The sequence below is a fragment of the Lithobates pipiens genome, unplaced genomic scaffold, assembly GCF_037356315.1.
Source record: "Lithobates pipiens isolate NorthernLeopardFrog02 unplaced genomic scaffold, aLitPip1_a1.2 Scaffold_51, whole genome shotgun sequence".
NCBI lineage: Eukaryota > Metazoa > Chordata > Amphibia > Anura > Ranidae > Lithobates > Lithobates pipiens.
In genome coordinates, this window is record NW_027507874.1 from 4,155,652 (window position 1) to 4,171,086 (window position 15,435).

At 46.6% G+C, this 15,435-nt stretch overlaps 1 protein-coding gene across 1 annotated transcript in view; it reads right to left on the bottom strand.

Moving 5' to 3' along the window:
• Positions 1–15,435, bottom strand: part of LOC143957208 (uncharacterized) — a 165,529-nt gene that overhangs the window by 101,752 nt on the left and 48,342 nt on the right. Inside the window, exons 9-14 of the mRNA XM_077467352.1 lie at positions 6,973–7,051; positions 5,086–5,271; positions 4,876–4,999; positions 4,666–4,751; positions 4,462–4,570; positions 3,265–4,367 (exon numbers count right to left, since the gene is read on the bottom strand). Coding sequence (XP_077323478.1) covers positions 3,265–4,367; positions 4,462–4,570; positions 4,666–4,751; positions 4,876–4,999; positions 5,086–5,271; positions 6,973–7,051 — 1,687 coding nt within the window. The remainder of the gene's footprint in view (positions 1–3,264; positions 4,368–4,461; positions 4,571–4,665; positions 4,752–4,875; positions 5,000–5,085; positions 5,272–6,972; positions 7,052–15,435) is intronic.

The window sequence follows — 15,435 nt, forward strand, 5'->3', positions numbered from 1 at the left end:
GATAATACCGATTACTGTATAAATATCACAGGGAAGGGGTTAACACTAGTGGCAATCAAGGTGTTAAATGTGTTCCCTGGGAAATGTTTCTAACTGTGTGGGGGGGGGGGGGGGGACTGACTGGAAGTACAGAGATTGCTGTTTCTGATCACTAGGAACAGACGATTACTCTCTACTCCCCTGACATAACGGGGATCTGTTTACATTAACAGATCCCCGTTCTGGCGCTCTGAGGAGCGATTGTGGGTGGCCGGCGGACATCGCGGCTGCTGGCCACGCACATCAGCTCCCCCGCCGTGCAGCTCGCACCTGCTATAACTGTAAAATGGACTGACGTACAGCTAATGCAATTCATGGGAACAACCCGCAGTATAATGATGGCAGCTGGTCGACAAGTGGGTAAAGTGCCAGTTTTCTGACTGCCAATCGGATCCAGTTGTTCTCAACCTCAGTCATCAAGTACCTCCAACTGGCCACGTTTTCAGGTTTTCCCTTTACTTTGCTTTAAATCAATATCAATGACATGGTATTGATAAGAGCTATTTTATCTAAAGGAAGAGCCCAAACCATGGCCCGTTGGGGGTACTTAAAGAATGAGGTTGAGAACCACCGCTCTATACTCTGATCCACTCTAAACAAGAACAAATACTACAGTAGTAAGAAGAGCCAGCAAAACTGTAATCCTTGAAGTGTCGTTTATTGGTACATTAGAGCGACAACAATAAAGCTTATGTGTTTTCGGCAAAAGCCTTAGTAGTAGCTACTGCTGGTTCACTTGTCTGGCCCATGTACTTCTGGGATATATCGAACATCTGGGAGCTGGCAGATACTGGAAGGGGCACAAGTGTAGCTGGGTGCTTATGTTTTTATTTTATGAACAGATGTAACACCTGAATACTGTACAGAGAACTTAGGCCCCACCCCTGAGGAATGCACAGTTTTATTTTCCTACCCGCTGGGAGACAGCAGGTACTGGAAGGAGTAAAAGTGTAGCCGGGTGCGTATCACATTTTTATTTTACGAATAAAATGTACCACCAAAATACTATATGTTGAGGTAAATAAGCTAATCCTCTTAGGCCCCACCCCAGAGGAGAGCACAGTTTGACCTGGGAGACAGCAGATACTGGAAGGAAGGAGGAGTACAAGTGTAGGCGGCTGCATTATGTTTTTATTTTATGAAGAGATGTAACACCAAAATACTGTACAGAGAAGTTCATAGGAAAATCCTCTTTGGCCCTGCCCCTGAGGAGAGCACAGTTTGATTTTCCTTACCCCCTGAGCAGGTACTGGAATGGGTACAAGCGTAGCTGGGTGATTATTACTTTTTATTTTATGAATAGATGTAGCAACAAAATACGGTATATATAAAAGTACACGGGCCAATCACCTCAGTCCTCGCCCAAGGAGAGCACAGTCTGCTTTTCCCTACCACCGCTGTCCAATTTTGGCCAAGGAACCTATTAGGTTCTGGAAAGCAGCAATAACACTGTCATGTACAATGGTCCCCAGCATTTACCTTACAGCTGGTAGGAAAGTAGAGTGAAAGTTCCTCTGATGCAGAGACTGATATGACTGGTTTAGTGTCCCCTGCACAGCACTGCGGTATATGGCAAAGCTATATAAAGGCTTAATATTAATAATAAGAGTGTGTGCCTAGAGATCCCCTGGGTGTAGAGACTGATGTGATTGGTTCAGTGTCCTCTGTACAACACTGCAGAATATGTCATATAAATAACCAATAATACTATATGTAACAATGATGAGGACTGTAAACACTGAACAGCAACGGATGTGAATATTTCATAAGACTTTGTAAACATTGGAATATGACCTAGCTTTTTAATTTAAAATTGATAATATGGATAGCAGAGACTGTAAACTCTTTAGAGGCGGGTCAGATGCAAATAGTCCAATGTGTGTGATTGTAGTGGAAACATTATAATGTGAGCTCCTCAGGGGTGGGGCATGATATGAACTAGTTTACTTGTTTTAACACTCTTTCATATGATAGAATTTGCAATTGACTGAGACTGTGCTCCTCAGAGGTGGACTATATGCGAACAGTTCATTGTGTGTGACTGTAGTAGAGGATATGGTCAGAGCTCCTCAGGGGCGGAGAATGATTAGAAGTGTAATGCAGTCTAGCACTGTAAACAGGAAAAATGCATAACTGAGCACTCCTTAAAAATGGGTCAGCTCAAAGCTGCTCATACAACACTGCAAAAAAAAAAAACTTGAGCTAGTAAATTTGATAACCTGCTCGGAATATTACAATAAAAGATCAAACAAATTGCAATAAATAAACTTTACTCCAGGGACCCCCACCCCTTTATTTGCACCAACCTATACATATACGCGGCCTACTGGACTGGGCTTTTTTTCCTGTGGATGCATATATGCGTATCTGTCCCAGAGGGAGCCCTGGATACTGTACTAAGGACCCGGAAACTCCTAAACCTGGGTCACCTGATTGCTGTGATAGCCTCTGGTTGGCTATCACAGTGATGAGTCACTGTGAAGCCCGCCCCTGTGTTTTTCTCTCTCTGGGAATGGAGGCGAGAGATATATTTTATCCTTGCAGAGAGGGAAAAAAATAAATAAAAAATGTGTATAAAAAATAATAATAATAATAATAATAATAAATAATAAAAAAAAAAAAATAGCTAGATCAAGGTTTGATATAGGTCAGTAACTGGGTTAGTGTTTGGGTCAAGTAAGGTTCAAAGGTCAAGGTCACAGTTCAGGGTCAGTACATTTTGCCAAGATTTTTTTTTTAATTAGTAGCAGTATCAATGTGTTTAAGGTAGGATAAAACAAAAGGAAAATGCGCACTATTGTTTTAGGTATGTTGTACGGGTACATACAACTAACATACAAATATGTGGTATCACTGATTGCCTGGAGCAGGAGAATTTATTTTGAGTTGTTCTTTGGTGGTAAATTATGGTAGTAGCAAAAAAATATACAGCTAAATATAAAAAAATATATTTTTTTATTATTTTGGGCCAGTTTTCCTATGATAATAATAAATAATAATAATAAAAAAAAAATCAGGAGATATCCATTACCATTTACCACCAAATGAAAGCCCAATTAGTCCTGAAAAAAAAAATAATAAAAAAATAAAATAAAAAAAGGTATAATCCACCTGGATGCACAAAATAATTGTGATGATATGTACAGTTTTACTAACACATGTCAAAATTGTGCTTAGCCATTAACATTTGTTTTACCCTTAGGCGTGAAAGGGGTTAATTGCCTATAAACATATTCCCAAATCAGTGCTGTGGCTTGACGTTCCCTCCTTGTGACAATTCTTGTGTGCCACAAGCTGGGCCTTCTGCGCAAACCATTTCCCACACCAAGAACAAGAGTAGGCCAGTCCGCCAGTGTGAACCCGCTTGTGCCTCACTAGGTTTGACCTGTGGGTAAAGCATTTCCCGCACATGGAGCAGGAAAATGGGTGGTCCCCAGTGTGGATCCTCTCATGAGTGACCAAGTTGGACTTCTGGGCAAAGCCTTTCCCACAGACAGAACAGGAGAATGGCTTTTCGTTGCGGTGAATGAGCTCGTGTGCGATGAAATGGGACCTCTTGGTGAAGTTCTTCCCGCAATCGGGGCAGGAGTAGGGCTTCTCCTCTGAATGAGTCCTCTGGTGCATGACGAAATGGGAGTTCCTGGCGAAGCTTTTGCCGCAGTCCATACAGGTGTAGGGCTTGTCGGTGGTGTGCACTCTTTTGTGGAGGTCCAGAAAGGACTTTTGTACAAAGCCTTTCCCACAGATGGAGCACGAGAACGGGTAGTCACCTGTGTGGATGACTTCGTGTTTCGCGAGGTTGGATTTGTCGGTAAAGCTTTTGCCACACAAGGAACAGGAGTAGGGCTTCTCACCTGTGTGAATACGTTGATGGGTTACAAGATGGGACTTCTTCGTGAAGGCTTTTCCACATTGAGAGCACGAATACGGCTTTTCCCCGGTGTGAATTCGTTCATGGACGAGTAAATGTGAATGTTTTGTAAATTGCCTTCCACAGTCCGAACACGACAGCAGACTTTCGCCTCCACGGGCGGTGAGGTGTGGATGAAAGACGACATGTTGGGTAAAACAATTGGAATATTCAAAAGGCACGAACACCTCACCCCGTCTATGACCTGTGTAATGGTCAATTGGGTGTGCGTCATGGGAAAGCAATGGCCTGTGTATGGGAGGACCAGATAATAGATGTGCTCGGTGAAGTCCTGCATGGTTTGGGGTGACAGGGTTTTCTCTCGCAGACTCTTTTGTAACGTCATCATCTTCCTCAAGTCCATCATTTGGAGGATTAAGGCGACGGATCCCCTGTTCACACTTCTTGTATAGTCCGTCTAGGGGAGATAAAATACCAGAAATAGTTATGATGATTGCTGGGCACATGGTAAGATCTGGGACTCATTTCTGGATTTAGTGTTCATTCGTCACCTGTGCCGATCTCTGGAGGAAGTTCCTCCTCGTTACCCCACTCGTCACCCCTTTCGTCTGCGTCATCTTTATCTACGGCCTCAACTTCAATAATAATCAGGTCATCATTCTACACAAAGCACAATTTAGAAACGTTTTAAATGAATGTGAGATAACAAGATCAGCACAATCACATTGGGAATGCTGATTTATAGTTCTGCTTACCTGATCCTCCTGATCCTCCTGTGTGGAGTCCCGGGAATACAGAGGACGGGGACATCTCTCTGGGGGATTTCTGTTACTGGATCCATCTGTAGGAAACACACACACTGACTGAATACATTGTTTCTATATCTTTATATCAGAGGATGTGTGTATCTAGGTGGATCCTCAATACTCTTCTCTCTTTTACAAGAAATGAAAGTCTCCTCTTACCCGGTGATGTGAGGGGCAGCCGGTTCTCCATCATGACGTCCTTGTAGAGATCCTTGTGTCCTTCTATATACTCCCACTCCTCCATGGAGAAATAGACAGTGACATCCTGACACCTTATAGGAACCTGACACACACAATGATACAGTCACCATCCAGACACATCCCTTGTCTGATACTGGATAATATCCCAGAATTCCCGGCACCGCTCACCTCTCCCGTCAGGAGCTCAATGATCTTCTGGGTGACTTCTAGGATCTGCTTGTCATTTCTCTCTGATGTCAGGGAGGGAGATGGAGGCTCCATAATGGGGCTCTTATTTCTATCCCACCATCCTGTCATATGGGGGTGATATCTGGGTGTTACGCATCCTCTTGGCTCCTTTAAAGGCCCATAAATCTAAAAAAATAAAAATATAAATTTTCAGTAAATACCAGACAGTAATATGACTGAAGGACCTTCAATGCTTTACATGTCCCTCTTCTGAAGGATGAAATAACAGTGCCATTGTAACACTCCCAGAATCCTCCTCACCTCTCCGGTCAGGCCTGTGTTTTAAAGGACCAGCTGCTGTAGTTATACTGCAGCAGGTTGGCGCTCCTGGACGAATCGCCATCTTGGTATGTCTGCCCCTCTAGAGGGCGCGTTTGACGCTGCAGCCGATGCGCGTGGCCAACGTTTGAAATGCCTGCCAGCCACCCGTGATCGCTCCTGTCAGAGACAGAATGGAGATCTGTCAATGTAAACAGACAGATCTCCGGTCTGTCAGGGGAGGAGAGAGAGATCTGCTGCTCCTAAAGATTAGGAACAGCGAACGGTCTCCTCCTCCAGGCAGACCCCCCAGTTAGAACACACATTAAGGGGAACACATTTAACCCCTTGATCGCCCCTAGTGTTAACCCCTTCCCTGCCAGTGACATTTATACAGTAATTAGTGGCTATTTTTAGCTCTGATCGCTGTATAAATGTCAATGGCCCCAAAAAAGTGTCAAAAGTGTCCTATCTGTCCACCGCAATGTCGCAGTCCTGATAAAAAAAAAAAAATGCCATAAATCTATCCCTTATAGCATCTAAAGTTATAGCATCTACAACGGGGATATGCAATTAGCGGACCTCCAGCTGTTGCAAAAATACAAGTCCCATCATGCCTCTGAGTGTCATGCTTGTGGCTGTCAGAGTCTTGCTATGCCTCATGGGAGTTGTAGTTCTGCAACAGCTGGAGGTCCGCTAATTGCATATCCCCGTTGTAGATGCTATAACTTTTTTGCAAACCAATCAATATACGCTTATTGCGATTTTTTTTTTTACCAAAATATGTAGAAGATTTTTTTGTTTTTTTTACATTCTTTTTGGGGGATATTTATTATAGCAAAATGTAGACAAAAAAAACGTAGAGGTGATCACATACCACCAAAAGAAAGCTTTATTTGTGGGGCAAAAAAAAAATGTCTAATTTGTTTGGGTAAAGCGTCGTACGGCCGCGCAATTGTCAGTTAAATTGACACAGTGCCGTGTCTCAAAAAATGGCCTGGTCATTAAGGGGGCAAATACCTTCCGGTCCTTAAGTGGTTAAAGTGATTGTAAAGTCAGATGGTTTTTTATCTTGCATTCTACACTTTAGGATAAAAAGCCTTCTGTGTGTTTCAGCCTCTCAGCCCATTAATACTTACCTGAGCCCCGTCTCTCTCCAGCAATGAGACACTCGGCTGGCTGGGACTCCCCTCATTAGCTGGGACAGCAGCGCAGCGCCATTGGCTCCTGCTGCTGTCAAAGTCAGCCAGCCAATCAGGAGAGAAAGGGGGCAGAGCCAGGCCGCTGCTCCCTATCTCAATGGACACAGCGAGCTGCGACTCGGCTCAGGTGCACCCATAGCAAGCTGCTTGCTGTGGGGGGCACTCGACAGGAGGCAGGGGCCAGGAGCACCGAAGAGGAACCCGAGAAGAGGAGGATCTGGGTTGCTCTGTGCAAATCCACAGAAACAGGGCAGGTAAGTATAACATTTTTGTTATTTTTAAAGGAAAAACAAAAAAAGAAGAGACTTTACAATCACTTTAATAGAGATAAGAGTGAAGCCATGTGACCTCCCAGAATCCTCCTCACCTCTCCGGTCAGCAGGTAGATGATCTCCAGGGTGAGGTTTAATATCCTCTCAGTCATGTGACTGCGCTCCTTCTCCATTCTCCGTCATGAGACGTATTTTTGAGGCTTTCCCGTTATTTTGCCAGAGTTGTCAGCTCTGAACAGAAAATCCCTGTAAATCAAAAAGATCAACATGTTCAGAAACATTTGGCGTTGTCTGTAAAAAAATAAATTAGAGCGACTTCAAGGACAACTCCACCTGCAAATGCCTTTTGGGCTTCGAAACCAAAAACTCATTATTTGTATTGATAATATTGATGAGATTTCGGTTCTGGTGAGTGGAATCGGCTTTGTAGATCTGTGAAGGAAGGTGAGAGGTCCCTGCAATCATCTTCTTATAAACCCCTCCCACTGCGCTACAGGCGACAACTCCTCCCCCTTATTAGTGTACGCTACATGTAGGAGAACACATCGGGGAGGGCGACACCATCACTTGGGTTTGTATTGCCTGTGGAAGGAACTGGGAATTTTGGTGGGGAGATCTCACTGGAAGTTGGAACGATCCATCGCTGAGGTCCATTGAAGAACTGAACTCCTCTCCATCATCTTCTTCCACAGAGGTGCCTGTAGGGAGGACAGTCCAAATGTCTCCTGGAACTAATGAAGGTGTCCGGTAGACGGAGCGGGTCAGATGACCATGCTGGAGGGAAATGGAGGTGAGGATGTCTTATCTGTCCAATATGAATGGAGAGGTCATCTTCTGATCTGAACTGATCGGGACTCACTTGTGGCCCCAGATGATCGGACATCGCGAATTGTCCGTTTCCTGCCAGTCTATAGCTGACCATACACTATACCAGGGACATGCAATTAGCGGACCTCCAGCGGCTGCAGAACTACAAGTGCCATGAGGCATAGCAAGACTCTGACAACCACAAGCATGACACCCAGAGGCAGAGGCATGATGGGACTTGTAGTTTTGCAACAGCTGAAGGTCCGCTAATTGCAGATCCCTGCCCTATACAACCTGAGTGTACAATCTCCTTTAGATCTACCATTGCAAGAGCCTGTCTGATTGAATACCCATTGAAGGGATTGTTTAGGTTTGTCCTCATATTACATCATCTTAGTAAATCTTAAACTGGCCATACATTATACAATCTGATTGTACAATCTCCTTTAGCTGATCTAAAATGAAGATAATATGAAGACAAACCTAAACAACCCATTCAATTAGTGGCAAATCAGTGGGGTCTCAATCAGCGATCCCCCCCCCTTACATCAGGGTCTCAATCAGAGATCCCCCCCCCCTTACATCAGGGTCTCAATCAGAGATTCCCCCCCCCCCTTACATCAGGGTCTCAATCAGAGATTTCCCCCCCCCCCCTTACATCAGGGTCTCAATCAGAGATTTCCCCCCCCCCCTTACATCAGGGTCTCAATCAGAGATTTCCCCCCCCTTACATCAGGGTCTCAATCAGAGATTTCCCCCCCCCTTACATCAGGGTCTCAATCAGAGATTTCCCCCCCCCCCCTTACATCAGGGTCTCAATCAGAGATTTCCCCCCCCCCCCTTACATCAGGGTCTCAATCAGAGATTCCCCCCCCTCCCCTTACATCAGGGTCTCAATCAGAGATTTCCCCCCCCCCCCTTACATCAGGGTCTCAATCAGAGATTCCCCCCCCCCTTACATCAGGGTCTCAATCAGAGATTTCCCCCCCCCCCCCTTACATCAGGGTCTCAATCAGAGATTTCCCCCCCCCCCCCTTACATCAGGGTCTCAATCAGAGATTTCCCCCCCCCCCCTTACATCAGGGTCTCAATCAGAGATTTCCCCCCCCCCTTACATCAGGGTCTCAATCAGAGATTTCCCCCCCCCCTTACATCAGGGTCTCAATCAGAGATTTCCCCCCCCCCTTACATCAGGGTCTCAATCAGAGATTTCCCCCCCCCCTTACATCAGGGTCTCAATCAGAGATTTCCCCCCCCCCTTACATCAGGGTCTCAATCAGAGATTTCCCCCCCCCCCTTACATCAGGGTCTCAATCAGAGATTTCCCCCCCCCCCTTACATCAGGGTCTCAATCAGAGATTTCCCCCCCCCCTTACATCAGGGTCTCAATCAGAGATTTCCCCCCCCCTTACATCAGGGTCTCAATCAGAGATTTCCCCCCCCTTACATCAGGGTCTCAATCAGAGATTTCCCCCCCCTTACATCAGGGTCTCAATCAGAGATTTCCCCCCCCCCTTACATCAGGGTCTCAATCAGAGATTCCCCCCCCCCTTACATCAGGGTCTCAATCAGAGATCCCCCCCCCTTACATCAGGGTCTCAATCAGAGATCCCCCCCCCTTACATCAGGGTCTCAATCAGAGATTCCCCCCCCCCCTTACATCAGGGTCTCAATCAGAGATTCCCCCCCCTTACATCAGGGTCTCAATCAGAGATTCCCCCCCCTTACATCAGGGTCTCAATCAGAGATTCCCCCCCCTTACATCAGGGTCTCAATCAGAGAGATTCCCCCCCCCTTACGTCAGGGTCTCAATCAGAGATCCCCCTCTTACGTCAGGGTCTCAATCAGAGATCCCCCTCTTACGTCAGGCTCTCAATCAGAGATCCCCCTCTTACGTCAGGCTCTCAATCAGAGATCCCCCTCTTACGTCAGGCTCTCAATCAGAGATCCCCCTCTTACGTCAGGCTCTCAATCAGAGATCCCCCTCTTACGTCAGGCTCTCAATCAGAGATCCCCCTCTTACGTCAGGCTCTCAATCAGAGATCCCCCTCTTACGTCAGGGTCTCAATCAGAGATCCCCCTCTTACGTCAGGGTCTCAATCAGAGATCCCCCTCTTACGTCAGGGTCTCAATCAGAGATCCCCCTCTTACGTCAGGGTCTCAATCAGAGATCCCCCTCTTACGTCAGGGTCTCAATCAGAGATCCCCCTCTTACGTCAGGGTCTCAATCAGAGATCCCCCTCTTACGTCAGGGTCTCAATCAGAGATCCCCCTCTTACGTCAGGCTCTCAATCAGAGATCCCCCTCTTACGTCAGGCTCTCAATCAGAGATCCCCCTCTTACGTCAGGCTCTCAATCAGAGATCCCCCTCTTACGTCAGGCTCTCAATCAGAGATCCCCCCCTTACGTCAGGCTCTCAATCAGAGATCCCCCCCTTACGTCAGGCTCTCAATCAGAGATCCCCCCTTACACCAGGGTCTCAATCAGAGACCCCCCCCTTACACCAGGGTCTCAATCAGAGACCCCCCCCTTACACCAGGGTCTCAATCAGAGACCCCCTCCCCCCTTACACCAGGGTCTTAATCAGAGATCCCACCCCTTACACCAGGGTCTCCATCAGAGCTCCCACCCCTTACATCAGGGTCTCCATCAGAGTCCACCCCTTACATGAGGGTCTCAATCAGAGTTCCCCCCTTACATGAGGGTCTCAATCAGAGTCCCCCCTTACATCAGAGTCTCCATCAGTCTCCCCTCACATTGGAGTCCCTCTTTACATCAGGATGCCCAAAGTAGTCACCCCCATCCATCAGAATCCTCATCAGAGCCCCCCTTACATCAGGGTTCCCATGGAGGTCTCCCCTTTCCTCAAGGTCCCCCTTTACATTAGCATGCCCATCAGAGTACCCCCCCCCCCACCATCTGGAATCCTTATCAGATATCAGAGCCCCACTTTACATCAGAGTCCCCCCTTACATCAGGACCCTTATCAAAGTACCTTCTTACAGGATGCCCATTGGAACTCCCCTTTATATCAGGCATGGCATAACGGACGGTCATTGTAAAGGAGACTGCACAATCAAATTGTATAGTATATTGTCATTGCACAGACTGTATAGTAAATGGTCATTGTACAATCAGATTGTACAGTATATGGTTGTAAAGAAGATTGCACAGTCAGCTTGTGACTTGTGGGTTTATAGGCAGAGCACATTTCCCACAATGCCCCTCTCCTTCCTTTCTCTATATCCATGACTCCTCTCTGCCCTCCAAAGGCCCCCCATCACCCCCAAAACTCACCAGCAGCCCCAAATCAACTTGACCGGAAGTGCCTGTCCTTCTCTTCCCTGACACTTCCGGGTTCAGCCTCTGCACCACTTCTATGGTAGGGCTGGAAAAAAAACTGAGAGCGCCGACCCGCGCCCCCTGCTGGCCGTCACCCACTCCTCTCCATTTGCAAGAATCAGCGGCCACGCCCATTTTGTCGTAGCGCACGTTCTGCTGACATAGAAGTATAATCCCACATTTCCGGTGGTCTCTACTACTTTTCCCTTAAACCCAGCATAGGCAAACATCTTCACCTTGTTTATTTAATGGAATTCAATTCCAACATGTTAGTGGGAATGAAATGAAAGTGAGAGCAAGGGGAAGACCAACCACCATTTTGTCGTGGCCTAGAAATATGAACACACACAAGTGACACATTTTATTACCCAGCATCCCTTGCTCTGCCCAGTGTCTGTATCTTGCACTGTCAAGTAGCAAGCAGTTCGTTTTTTAAGAGGGATCAGGTTCAGATGTATATATTATTCCTTCATTTTGGATACAGTAGGGGGCCTGGATCAATTTTTTTTTTGCCATCTGTTTGCCAATGAGCATCTTTTGTTGATTGGGGAGATTTCCCTTCACTTCCTGTTCCAAAGCCATAACAGGAAGTAAAAAGAAATTTGTGACAGAAATCACTTGCTGTCACCAGAACTAGTGTCCCCATGGGAAGATTTCTCCTGTTCCTGTTATGATGACAACCAAAAATGTGCGATTTTCTTTGATTTTCACTTCTGATGATAATAGTAATCAGAACAAATAGAGAGGGGTTCTAATTCCTCTCTACTCCACCCAACACTCCAACTAAAGTCTTCATGTAGTTATGCTTTAACCCTTTTACTGCCAGTGTCGAATGCCTTACATTGGTGTTGGAAGGGAGTGGGGGTTACACCCCTCCCCCCATAGGTATTGTGTGAGAGTAGGCTCATGTCTACCAAGGTACATTTATAAATGTCATTTCAGGTAAAATGATCCAGGCGGCTTTAGAGCCACTCAGTCACTTTTATGGGCTCTGAAGATGTGCCAAAACTAGTTTCCAGGCGCTCCCATTCCTCTAGGGGGGGCTAGTAAGCTGCTAGAGCTGCAATTCCTTGATCCTTTATGTTTAATGAACCCGGAAGCCATGAGCAATCCATCACTTCTGGGTTCCCGGCTGTCATATTCCGGCTGCCGTAGCCAAGAAAGCAGCTAATCAAGCATGATCTGTGCTTGATTAACTGCAGTGGAGGGCAGGGGAGGCATTGGGGGTCTTATACCTGGTACACATGGTAAGCCCAGATGTCTGAACAACAATAAAAACAAACAAAAACAAGGAGATCTCTGTACTAAACATACAATGTTAGTACAGCGATCCGGCTAAGCTATTGTGTTCTGATATGTGTGTATGTAGATATAATTTGCGCCACACATGTCAAGATATCACTGTGACCAGTCCCGGACTGGGACAAAATAATAGACTTCGGCATTTTAGACTGAGCAGCCAATTTTTCCAGAGACCAGATGGTGAATGTTCATGGGGGCGGGTGGTGACAAGATATTCACAGAGTTGGTCCTCCGCACTATAAGGTAAAGAGGCGCTGTGATATATATACTGTGCAGTACAGTCCTCTTTAAATCACAGTTCCCCTTGCAATCATGCCCCCTCTTTCTCTCTAATCACAGTGCCCCTTGTAGTCACCCCCCCACCTTTTCTCTCTAATCACAGTGCTCCTTGCAGCCATGCTCCCCCTTTTCTCTTTAATCACAGTGCTACTTGCAGCCATGCTCCCCATTTTCTCTATAATCACAGTGCTACTTGCAGCCATGCTCCCCCTTTTCTCTATAATCACAGTGCTCCTTGCAGCCATGCTCCCCCTTTTCTCTTTAATCACAGTGCTCCTTGCAGCCATGCTCCCCATTTTCTCTCTAATCACAGTGCTCCTTGCAGCCATGCTCCCCATTTTCTCTATAATCACAGTGCTCCTTGTAGTCATGCCCCCCTCTTTCTCTCTAATCACAGTGCTCCTTGCAGCCATGCTCCCCCTTTTCTCTTTAATCACAGTGCCCCTTGTAGTCATGCCCCCCCCCCACCTTTTCTCTCTAATCACAGTGTTCCTTGCAGCCATGCTCCCCCTTTTCTCTTTAATCACAGTGCCCCTTGTAGTCATGCCCCCCTTTCTCTCTAATCACAGTGCTCCTTGCAGCCATGCTCCCCCTTTTCTCTTTAATCACAGTGCCCCTTGTAGTCATGCTCCCCTTTTCTCTTTAATCACAGTGCTCCTTGCAGCCATGCTCCCCATTTTCTCCTTAATCACAGTGCCCCTTTGTAGTCATGCCCCCCCACCTTTTCTCTCTAATCACAGTGCTCCTTGCAGCCATGCTCCCCCTTTTCTCTTTAATAACAGTGCTCCTTGCAGCCATGCTCCCCCTTTTCTCTTTAATAACAGTGCTCCTTGCAGCCATGCTCCCCCTTTTCTCTTTAATCACAGTGCTCCTTGCAGCCATGCTCCCCCTTTTCTCTATAATCACAGTGCTCCTTGCAGCCATGCTCCCCCTTTTCTCTTTAATCACAGTGCCCCTTGCAGTCATGCCCCCTCTTTCTCTCTAATCACAGTGCCCCTTGTAGTCATGCCCCCTCTTTCTCTCTAATCACAGTGCCCCTTGTAGTCATGCCCCCCCCTTTCTCTCTAATCACAGATCTCCTTGCAGCCATGTTCCCCCTTTTCTCTTTAATCACAGTGCCCCTTGTAGTCATGCCCCCCCCCACCTTTTCTCTCTAATCACAGTGCTCCTTGCAGCCATGCTCCCCCTTTTCTCTTTAATCACAGTGCCCCTTGTAGTCATGCCCCCCTTTCTCTCTAATCACAGTGCTCCTTGCAGCCATGCTCCCCCTTTTCTCTTTAATCACAGTGCTCCTTGCAGCCATGCTCCCCCTTTTCTCCTTAATCACAGTGCCCCTTGCAGTCATGCCCCCTCCTTTTACTCTCTGCCTCCTCTACCTTTGGCAGGGCAGAGGCAAAATTAAGCCGGTGTGTCCTCCTTAGGGTCTCCCGCCCCACCAACAATGTCTTCCTATCAGCAGGGAAGAGGAGGGAGGAAGTGCAGATCTGGATCATATTAACAAGCGGGTGATTACCCACTTGTTAATATGAAAAGACTCCTGCCCTCTGTGCAGATCTCCAGCTCCTCCCGCCCCCTGCTCTGCTGATAGGATGACATGGTTGGCAGAGCAGGAGAGCCATAAGAGGAGACACTGGCATGGCTTCATAGTGGGAGATGATCAGCAACCGCAGCCTGTTTTAGCACTGTCTGTGTGGCCTGGTCATTAACAGGCCACGGACCTGTATCGGGTTGGGGATCCCTGCATTTGCCAGCTCTGCAGCCCAGCTCCCCCGGCCCACCTGTCAAATGCCCAAAGTGTCCTATGGCCAGTCCGGGCCTGACCGCGACCGTCAGAGCGAGAGCAATAAGTCTAGGGCTGTCGTTCGCTGTTAACTCTAAACAGAAAACCTGTAAAGGCTTTTAAAGCATCACCTATGGAAAGTTTTGGGTACCCTAGTTCTTTGCCATTTCATGGGCGTCCGCATGTTTACGGCTTGGAGTATCTATTTACTCCACACAACATCCTTTATATTTTACCCAAAAACTCAGTAATATATTCTGTTTGTTTACACTTCAATTCATTTTAGTTTATCTTTTCGCAGAAAATTTGCCTTTCATAAATGTGCAAGTATAGTGCAACATAAAAAAAACAGGGTCTCTGCTTTCATAAGATATACCGTATGCAATTGTTCGGGAATTCCAAGTAATTTTCTAGCAAAAAATGCAGATTTAATATATGTTCGAAAAATGTAAAAATTGCCATGGTAGACAGGTGGTTTAGCTCATGGAAACACTAAACTCTACCAAACCAATGGAAGTGGAGGACCCTCACAAGCATAGGTGAACACCTGAGAGGTACACATTTAAGAGAAATAAAAGGGGCTTTGTGTGCTGACCTTATGGAAATCCTACGTACCAGCCATGACTGCTGATCCAATGGCTTCACCACTAACTCAATGTAAAGATAAGGACCTTCAAGTGGCCAGGCAAGAAGTGTGTTCAAATGGAGATTACCAATGGCCCTCTACACATTTTTCTCAACTCAGGTCTCCGGTTGCGATTTGATGGACCAGAACTTCGATACCCTGTTAAAAAAAAGGAAAATTCTTCACACCCAGCCTTTGCTACCATGGACAAAGCTGGATTTGTGGCATTTGTTCAACTACACCAAATGTCTTGCACCGCCTCCATTTGCAGTTCAAAGCATGAAAGAGGTATGGAGAGCTTTGATGTCTCAATTCCACTAACAAAGGTTCATGGGCTGTGCAAAGATGGCAGCAAATAGGACCAGCCTGGATAGCATAGACCAAGGATGGGCAACTTTTGCCCTTCAGCTGTTGCAGAAGTCC